We start from the raw sequence: 10,835 nt of genomic DNA on the forward strand, positions 1-10,835 counted from the left end.
AATTGGCGGTATACAAATAAAATTTAATTGAATTGAATTTGGACCCCTTTCCTAGAGTATTATGAGGACTTGCAAATACCATTAAATGAGATACCAATATCAGAGTGAGGCGCGCACTCCTTTCTTTTTTGTAAATATTCTTACTTTCAACATATGCTGCAAATGAATGTATGAAACTAATGGAAAATCAAAATCAATAAAAATTGTTGAATGAAAAAAAAACTTAAGGAATTTAACCAGATGTTATGTAAAATTATTTTTATATATTTTATTCCACTTTTTACGACATCACCATAGTAACATAATGTCATGCATGTTTAATTTTGCCGTCATGCCATTCTGACGGATTGTTTGTTTTTCCCACGCCGTCTACAAGGTGTTGTCTGTCTGCTGTCTGCCTGAAACCATGGGAATGCAGCTTAATGGGGGGAGTAAGCATGAGTGGAGCGATGACTGTTATGTGGTCAGTGCTGACGAGTGTATTTTGTGTAAAATGTGTAAAATTGTAGTGTCCTCTGATCTGTGAGTTTGACAACTGAAAAACCTAGCTGAAATGCATCCAGTGTAGGAAGGGCATAACTGCGAACCACAGAAGAGTTGAAAGAGTGAACTCGGCTTGAATGTAAAACAGTATGACAGGCACAAAAGACCAAGGTTTCTGTGTTTCCTCGGACAACGTTTCCTTGTAGCAGAGGAGGAAATGTCTCTAGGACAGATGAAATCACTTATTAGGAAAGGAGAACAAATGGATGTAAAAGAAGGGGAAGAGGAAGCACTGTAAAGGAAATGGAACACAACCTCAGATATAATATGTCCTTGAATGTTATTTTACAAAGAAAGCCTTGCAAAATGAGTGTTACCGGTGGATGGTGTTTTTTAAGGACAAAACCACAGATGCATATTTTATCACATTACAACAAGTAGCAAAACAAAAAAATCCTTTTGAGAATACATTACAATAACCAATCTAAAATGTTTTGTAAGCCACCGGCTTTGACAGAAAAGACAGCGGTTCTGCATCAGCAATGCAGAGCAGCGAGCACAGCTCTTCTGACATACTAACTCAGCCTTTGATATGTAAGCAGAAGTTTCTAACTGTCTTTCTCTATTTCTCCCTCTCCTCTTTTCCTCCCTACTCTTCCCGCTCTCTTTTCTTTCTTCCGCCAGGGTGAAGTGGGACCCAGGGGAAGGAAAGGAGAGGTTTGTCGAATTAGACTTTGCCGTATTAGATATAATCCATTCTGTCTTATTCTGCACCACAGTGAGAAGCCTTGTCAAGGCTGCACGGCTGCTATAGAAGACTTACAGAGCCAATACCTCCGGGCCTGGGGAAATCTGCCCCCCTGGGCAAAAATATACATCACAAAAGACCTCTTTTCTAAAGGCGCACACATCTGAAATATCAAACACTTACTGTACTGTCTACAGAATCACAATTTATGGAGATATAGCCTCCCTCAGTAGTGTGAATGCTGTACCCTTTGTGTGATATCATTTATCATTTATCAAGCACACGCTGTTGTAGCATGCTTCATGATCACTAACAAAAACAGTAAAAAACTTTGGACTGCTGTGTATGGATTTAATTGGTGTAGCTAATTGACTATTTGCTAATCCCACTTGATTTAGTTACTGTTGCTACACCTGACAGGTTTAACAAGATTTATTGCTTGATTTGTTGGCTAATCTTTGTAACAATGCATGCTTGTTTGTGACAGAGGTAGACAGAAGCAGCCTCTCATGTCTTGATTGTATGGGGTGTTTCCAGACTTTTTTAACTGGGGTGGCACAAGTGACTTATGCAGGGCTGGCATGAAATATGTGTCTCAGCTTTCCAGGGATTCCCAATTTATGAGATTTCAACACTGCTAATGGATCCCAGTATGCAGAAATATTCAAATATACTAGACAAAAATAACACTTTTATACCACATGCAAAAACGTCATGGCTTTTGTGCTTTTTTGGCATAAAGTTGGCATGTCTGCAAGGGGGAAATTTGGCCAGTGCCACCCCAGGCCCCCCCTCTGGAAATGCCCCTGTAGCTGGAGACTGCTGACTGCTCTCATTTTAGGTGGATAGAACAAGTTTACCTGAGTTTACCCCTCCTGCTACACACCTGATCATAATATGATCAGACTGTTGTTTTGTTCTAGAGCAGGACAGAGCCGCTAATGTTGGCCTAAACACTGTTAGCATGCAAGAGTGGCTTCAATACAGTGGGGAAATACTATATAGTGGAAATGCTAGGCTTCTGTTAATGTAAACCCACAAACTAATACAACCTAGCTCCACAGACAAAAACACAACTTTACAGTAAGTTAGAAAACTGGACATGCTGATGATGCTAACTTATATGAAAGAACATAAACACACAGTTTCACACAATTTCTTGTACTCTTTTTCTGAAAAATGAGCCTCAGTTTCACCTTCTGTCCTTTTGTAACCTGAGATTTTCTGTCCTCCCTCCTGCTTCTTCAGAAAGGAGTGACAGGTGACGTTGGCCTCAGGGGGACTGAAGGAAAGAAAGGGGACATGGGCCACATGGGTTCTGTTGGACCCAGGGGATTTCCTGGCCAGGACGGGTTGCCAGGGCAACCAGGCCAACCCGGTTATCCAGGGAAACCTGTGAGTGAACCTCATCCTGACCATCTCCTCTCAGTGGATTAAATAAAAAATAGAACAAATTGGCTGTGAGAAGCAGCTAGTGATTTCCTGCCTGGGATGGGGGGGAGTTATGTGTGGGAATAATGGGGCACAGCTGTCAGTGTGTGTGGGCTATGTGAAGACAGAGATGGAGCGTTGTGAAGATCCTGTAAATCTGTAGGCATACTCAATCACAGGTTTTCCCAGTCCCACAGTTGATTCAGCTGAATCTACGTGTAATTGTGTGTTGCAGGGCAAGCCTCCCTCAGATGAACATCTTCTAAAGCTCTGCACTGATGTTCTGCGTAGTAAGTATATGTTTGTTTTATGTCACTTTGCTGAGAACCAGAGTAAGAAAGCTAAAGTCTGAAACTTCCTCCCCATACACACCAAATGCTGCTAACAGCTTCTCTCAGACGTAGAGGTGCACATTAACACTTTCATTAAAAGAGTGTTAGAATGTTAAATCTAAACATATAATGGATAGTTTCATTTATTTAAGAATGTGACTGTAAAAGTGTTTATACTAAAGCAAATTAAGCAAAACTATGGGTACTTTCCATTTGGCTAACAGGCCTAAACAACACTTACATCACCTTACAAAGCTAACCTGTTAGCAAGTAGCTTATGTACACATTTAGCCAGTGGTGTAGTGCAGGGTATACACAGGTAAATGGAGTATACCCACTTATTTTCCAGTCAGCACTGGGTATATCCACTTCTAAATCCCCTCGCATGCTCATCATTCAGTAGTATTCTGTGAGGTTTTTTTTCCTAGGATAGGGAGGGCATGACATAATTGTCCAATTTTCATGAGTGGACGGAGTAAGGAATAAGGAATACTTCTGTTCAAATCCATAATCATGCAGTTGTCTCACACGTCTTTGGGCCAGTATTGATTCTCCTGTGTCTTATGTTAATCTCATAATGATCCTCACTGCCTGAAGTTAAGCAGCAGAAGTTCAGTGACAATGTGCAAATACTACTGGCACATTTTTTAGGTGAACTAAATATTCAAGAGTAGTCTATAATATTGTTTAAAACACAGGGCATTTATTCTTTGCTTTGACAGACGCTTTAAACAAAAAATGGGGGCATAAATTAAAAGTATGCCCACTTTTCCAGGAACCACTACACTACTGCATTCAGCAGCGGGAGCAATTTTGTGGTTCAATATTTTGCTCCGGGGGTTTGGAACCACCAACCTTCTGATTAGTGGATGACCTGCTCTACCTGCTGAGCCAATAACTATGCTTCTGTGGATGACAAATATTTGGACCCCCTCACTTTCCTTAACTGAGCAAAGATGAACTTAGTAAAGTAAAATAAGCATTCAGTGTGAAAAAAACAGTAACACAAGAATGCAGTTATTTATTTTCCTCCAGGTAGTTAGCCCAATTTGCGTTGACACAACAAATATCAGCCAATATATTGGCCAGTTTATGGGTGTAGATCTAATTGAAACATCCTCCATGATGGTCAACCTGGATCAATTTTGGGGTCATGGGCTGGAAGAGCAAGGAGAGGAGAGTGTGTGAGTAGCTGAATGGAAAAGCACCCAATATGTCTGCAGCACACAGGCTCCTGGCCTGGTTATATTCATGGAACCTAATAGGAGAACTCCTGAATATTTCACAGAAATCCTAGAACTGAAAATGTCTAATGACACATTTCTAGAATGAATAAATATATATGCACACTGAGTATATGTTTTTTCTATGTGGTTAGGCTTACAGTAATATGGGATCAAACTGGAGTTTTAACATAATAAATAATATACTAATGGATTAATAATCACCTTTTTGCTGTGCCATGCAGATCAACTTCCAGCACTGCTCCAGAGCCTGGCTCCCCCAGCTAGGTGTGAACACTGCCAGAGTGTGAAGGGACCCCCAGGCGAGCCAGGAGCACCAGGACCCAAAGGCTCCATGGGGACTCCTGGCTACCCTGGAAGGAGTGGCTCTCCCGGTTACCCAGGACCCCCTGGAATGCAGGGTCCTGTAGGCCTCAAAGGTGATATTACCCATAATGTAGGATTTTTTAAGGGGATTAATCACCACGCTAGGACAGGTTTATTATATCTGTATTCAATGCTCCCTTTTGAGCCAGTGGTGCTTGATCCACTGTCTAAAACTGTGACAAAAATCTCTCAGTCTCTTTACCCTGACGAAAACAAGACAATAAATAACAACAAAACTTCATGAACAAGAGCTAGGACAAAATTTATTACTGCTTTCATCAACGATTAAAATCAAAACAGTGTCAACGACGAACAAATTGGATGTGTTTATGTTCACTGTACCCCATAAAACAAGATCATTAAACAAGCGAACATCAGTGAAAGTCAGCAGAGCAAAAGACAACAAATACTGAATCCAAACCCATCTCAATGAGCTGTCTATGATTTATCACCACTTGAAGACAGGGAGTGGCTAATCAGCTGTGAAAGAAACCAAACTGTACCACTCCACTGCTGTGGATGATTTCCACTTGTAAATTTGGAGGAGCTGGACTAGAGTTTTATCAAAAAACCTGTGTCTCAAACTGGGGACATGAAGTTTGAAAGATGTTAAAATTTACCAGGTAGGGAAGGTCTAATGGAAGACACTATCAAGGAGGAGTGGAAGTGTAGTATCCATAGCTTCTAAAGGGGCACTAGGTCCTCTGCTGCATGGATTCTATCCATTTAATCTGTTTCTTGCAAGTAGCTAAACTTTATAGAAGTACAAAACCAGATCACTGGAATGCCCTTTTAAGCTTTTAACTGGAGTCTGTTTTTTTATGAGCCAATCAGTACACAGATTCCAATTCTTACTGTATGCCGTGTTCACGGTGATGATGAATTAGAGCCAAGGTTGGTATGACATCATTGTTGGTCACTGAAAGCCAACCTATACATTACACAAACAAGTATCTGGTACAGATAATGTAATTTTTGAAAGTAACAGTATCATAACACTAAAATATATATATATCTGTCCTGTCCCATAAATTAGCTTAATTGTACTAATTCCATTCATTTAATTGAATTTAAAACTAGCTAGTACATAACACTCATGCAGCATTTCCCCAAACTTATTTGAAATGTGTTAACAGAATTTACCAGAAGTAGTAAGACTTGCATGATGCACCACCAAGTTGAATTTACTCAGTTGTCTTCCACTAAAGCAAATTATTATTACTTGTCAAAACAACTGATGTATGATAAAAACAATTTAATATTAATTTATTGTGCCAATTACTTTTCTGTAGATCATCTAATCTCATTATTAGTGCATGTTTTTAATGTGATTAAGAATTGATACATAGGTAGGTATGTGATGACTCATAAACTTAAATAGTCACGACATAAATTGCAAAACCTGAAGATTATAGCATAGTGGTATTTTTGTAATGATATAAAATCACCTTAAAGGAAATAAGTAAATGGAACAAACTGGAATTATATCACCAATACTTGCACTGCACAAATTTAAGTTCACCCAAACAACTGAGTTATTTCTTAAACAGTTAATTTTTTAGGTTGGATTTAATTATCGTGGTATTGAGTGATTTTGCATTTTTTGGAGGTTTAAGTTAACTTTCTTCTTTTAGTAGGATATGCTGTACAGTGTACTGTTGTGATCAAGAACATTGAAAGTTCATCTGAAGCTCAATTCTGCTCACATAGCAACGTCTGGTCAATGACATATCAATTTCCAGCTTAAACTAACAACTGCTGGGTAGTACAACCGACTTCTGGCTTAAGCACTAACAATTCCGATTATGGATTTGGTAAGGACATGTGAAAAAGGAACACATGATGTCTTGAAATAGAATAGAGTACTGTGTTGAGTCAGACGTTTTAGAGAAGTCTTTGGCATGATGGATAATTTCATCATCTACTCTCTTGACCTTTGAGAGTTTATTCCTGGCAGCAACAAGCTCTTAGAAAACAAAGTAGGAGTTCAGTTCAACAAAGTTCAGAAGTTTTAATGAACCACACATAAATGTTTATAGTCAAGAAAAGGCAACTTAGATAAAGCTTGAAATAGGAAAGATTTACATGGAAACAAGAGTGGTAGTTATAAGAGCACTAGTTTGGTTTCAAATCAGATGGCATGAGGTGGACAGAACAGTTTGGGCAGACTTGAGTCAAGGTCAGATAGGAAGGCTAAATGGAGGGTGTGCTCGGAATGGAATGCCACAGATAGAAATGGTAGCAATAAGACTTGTGATCATGGTTAAAGTTTTCAGTAAAATATCCATGGCTTTAGTGATTCTCTGACTTTTCATCTAGCGCCACCAGGAGGTTGACATTTCTGGTTTTCAGTGAAATGTCTCAACCAGTATTGGATTGATTGCCATGACATTTGGTACAGACATTCCCACAGGATGATGTGTAAATCACTTGGCTGATCCTCATGACCACAATCATGTCAAATTCTCAATTTGTCCAATGTTTTGATTTATGACCAAATACCTGCAAAACTAATGATATCCCCATCATCCGTAGCTGTACTTTGGGTTTAGTGCTAATAAAAAAGTTAGCAAGCTAATAAGCTTAACCAGGGGTCTCAAACTCAAATTGGCTTGGGGCCACTGCTGGTATTGTCATCTCATAGTTAACAGTACCACAAGAAAGAACAATATTCTAAAAATATTTCATTATTAACACCATACTAAACAAAAAAAAACACAAACAGCAGTTTTATACATTCGGGACAGAAGGAGGGGAATGGAGGGCCAGAAATGGCCCCTGGACTGGCAGTTTGAGATCCCTGCGCTAAACTGAGATGGTGAACATGGTAGACATTATACCTACCAAACATTAACATATTAGTTTTGTTGTTGCAAGCTTGTTAGCATACTGACATTAGCATTTAGCACAAAGCACCACTGTGCCCATGTAGAGCTCTCAGTTCTGTTACTACGTGTCCTGCAGAGAATTTTGTGCCATGTGTCATGGCTGTCAAAAAACAGAACTTTCCTATAAATGGTGTCTGACAGTGTTACAATGTCCCATTCTCTCCACAGGATCACTGAAGCTGCCTCCATAATGGATATAAATGTTACCCAAAACTCTAAGAACTTTAGATAGCTTGGTTAAAAATTGTTAAATAGGGTTGTAAAAGAAAAAAAGAATGATGAGAATTAGGAAAATAAACTTTTACCTTTTAATGGAAGGCTGCTGATTCTACCACTGCACAGGACTTAACACAGCTTGCTTGGAGGGAACACAGCCTTTAGGCTTCTGCAGCTCTCAATCTGACAGCTCATTTATTGGAGCTCTAATGCTATTTTTTAAAGCAGACATATTATGCCCCCAGGTGACATGGGACCGAGAGGGCTCAAAGGCAGCAAGGGAGAAGGTTACCGCGGACCTCCAGGACCACCTGGACAGCCAGGTGTGTAAAAAGCCCATCTATCAGCCTGATTTTTGAAACATCTTCAACCATTAAGCCATTTTGTGGAGCTATAGCTATTTCAGCAACCTGACCACAGTCTGACATCTGAGCTTTCAGGGTTGTGCATGAGTGCACTTCTGACAGAAATGCATCTAGGCTGTTTGTATTCTTATGTCTTTAATTAATATGTTGGTGGACCCTTTTTGTACTTCATTTTCAGGGAGTACTTTTAGGGACAGCCTGGTAGGTGAGGGCAGACAGTGAGTGCTGTGTTTCATTGTGGAAGCTATAATATCTTATTAACCCCTCCTGTACAGTAAGAGTAGATGTAATTTATGATCCAGCATGCACTATTTTTAACCTAATAGCACAAGAGCTATGGTAAAAATTTAATTGAACCAACTTTCTTTCCAAAAATGAAGCAGAAATACCAGTAACAGTAGTAACTTCCTTATCACCGCAGGAATTCAAGGTCCTCGTGGCTTCGATGGAATCGGCCACCCAGGCAACCAGGGAATTCCCGGAAAACCGGGGCCACCAGGAGATCCTGGTAAACGGGGCAATCCGGGTCTTCCGGGGGTTTGTGATGTTTCCATGTGTTATCAGACATACAACCTCAGAGAACATTACAGCAAAGGACCCAACATCTGAGGAAAGAGCAGCGTGGGAGGGGCTGCCGTTGACTTAAAGAGTGTTTAGAGGAAGCAATTTACTGTATCACTGATTTACAGAGACGTGTGTGACTGTTGACTCCTTTTTGACAAAGAGTGTCTGGAGAACAGCTGCTCAGGAGGCAGCAACAACCCTATTAGTTGAGTTAAACTGAAATGAGAAGGGCATTGATTCATGATTATGGAATTCATGACCAAAGACGGTCAGCAGGCTAGCAACCTAGCACGACTTGAGACTCTGAGAGACTAATATGGCTACTTTACACTTGCAACGTTTGAATAGCAGGTTTAAACGGCGAGGTCTAATCCACCAAAATAGTTTAGTTTAATTTTTGTTTTAATTTTAGCAGGAGAACTAGGATTTGGAATAACATTTGAAATAGCTACCTCCTCTTATACGTGAGTTACTCTTTATGTTTAAGGCAATATTACTGAAGGCTTTGCTAACAAGACAGGATGCTAGCTAACCTCACCAGCAGCCTGATTAAATTTTAAACGCAACACGCCAGATTGACAGATTTACTCAACAAAACGTATAAAATATAAATGAGAATGTCTTAATGCATTTTAATAAAGCTAAGGAAGACCTTGGGTTTTCCTCTCTGGGCTAATGTTGCAAAAAAGATACTAGCTTGATCTGAGATCTGAGACAAAGTAAAATTCAAGTAGACCAAGTAATTATTTTCTAATTATTAATTTATTCCAGACTGTGATAAAAAACTGCATATGATCAACAGAAGTGGAACAAGAATCAGCTTTCATGCTGTGCTTGAAAGATGTGCTTCTCTCTGTTTCACCAAAGCTTTATATCAACCAGTGAGGTTATTTCTGCCCTCAGTGCAGCGCTGCCTCAGAGAAATGACTGTATATCTACCAATTATGTGAAAAGTACAGTACATTCCTTGACAATGAATTGGTATATGTCACAATGTAAGAACAGAAAATTTTCACATGACTGTCTTGTGAAAGGTTAGCTAACAGTTAGGCTGTTTGGTCAAAGATAAGAACAAAAAAAATTAAAAATACAAAGTTTATGAATAAATGAGAAAAACTCTTAGTTAAAATCACTCCAACCACAACATGTAATCCCTGCTGGTGGAAAAACATATTTCTATCACCTATTGTAAGCGGAGCATGGTTTGTTCTAATCCATCACTGTGACACAGAGGGTTGTAAGAATCCTGTCACTGTCTATTTGTACCTATCATATTTGTTTTCTTGTTTACCAATATTATATGACTTTATTTTGCATAGCTTTTCTATCTGTGTGGATTACTGTAAATTCTCAAATAGTGGCCTTCATTTACCTTAACTGCAGATTTATGCAGAGCTATATTACTGACAGGCCTTTATTTCCAATTCCTCCATTTTGTTAAGCCTATTTGACCTTATTTAAGTAAGACACCTCCCTGTTTCTTGATATGCTCCATTTTTAATTTGCTGCTGATGCTGTTTGTTGTTGCAAAGCCAAAATGTCCACTCTACCTGTTCTGATAACCTCATTGTAATTTTTCATAGTACTAATTGCTGTTTTTTAATTTTAATTTGATTTCAAACTATACATTCACAATACCGACACTGATTTTTTACATTAAAAGCCTCCCAGCGCCTCAAAGGGCATAATCTATCACGTTCCTGGTAGGCTTTTAACTTGAAACATCTGCAGGAAGTATTGAGTTTCAGTGACAATAAACCAACCACACAAGGAAAAACGGCACAGTTGAATTGATTGGAAATAATTAGTGAATGAAAAAGAGAAACTTAGAGCAGCAGAGTGGTGAGCATGTTCCATGATTTAAATGCTGGTTTTTATTTAAGAATTTTTGGTATGCCATTGTAATGTTAAGCCCAAACTAAGCTCTTTTAAGAAAGTTGTGCTCAACAGAAATGTTAAAATATAAAAAAATTTCAGATTGGCAATATGGAATTTGCTTAGTTATACAGTAGACCCACAATGTGACTGGATGGATTACTTTTACAATTGTCTGTCAATGTTTTTCAAATTTGGTGTGGAAAATTACACAACTCCTGCAGAGCATGTTAGCAATTTCATGCTATGTTAACATTTTTTAAGCTAGTTGGATAATTAAAACTACCGTCTCCATTCTATAGTCCATCCAAAATCAATTTGTG

General features: G+C 38.9%; 1 protein-coding gene across 1 annotated transcript in view; it reads left to right on the top strand.

The window, feature by feature from the left end:
- si:dkey-225n22.4 (collagen alpha-1(XXI) chain) overlaps window positions 1-8,682 on the top strand; it is a 67,361-nt gene extending 58,679 nt beyond the window's left edge. The window contains exons 26-31 of the mRNA XM_035654270.1: window positions 1,168-1,200; window positions 2,480-2,626; window positions 2,898-2,952; window positions 4,463-4,657; window positions 7,954-8,031; window positions 8,495-8,682. Coding sequence (XP_035510163.1) covers window positions 1,168-1,200; window positions 2,480-2,626; window positions 2,898-2,952; window positions 4,463-4,657; window positions 7,954-8,031; window positions 8,495-8,682 — 696 coding nt within the window. The remainder of the gene's footprint in view (window positions 1-1,167; window positions 1,201-2,479; window positions 2,627-2,897; window positions 2,953-4,462; window positions 4,658-7,953; window positions 8,032-8,494) is intronic.
- Window positions 8,683-10,835: the final 2,153 nt, after the last annotated feature.

The sequence above is a fragment of the Morone saxatilis genome, unplaced genomic scaffold (assembly GCF_004916995.1).
Source record: "Morone saxatilis isolate NCDOM2014 unplaced genomic scaffold, NCSU_SB_2.0 Contig0, whole genome shotgun sequence".
NCBI classification, from domain to species: domain Eukaryota; kingdom Metazoa; phylum Chordata; class Actinopteri; family Moronidae; genus Morone; species Morone saxatilis.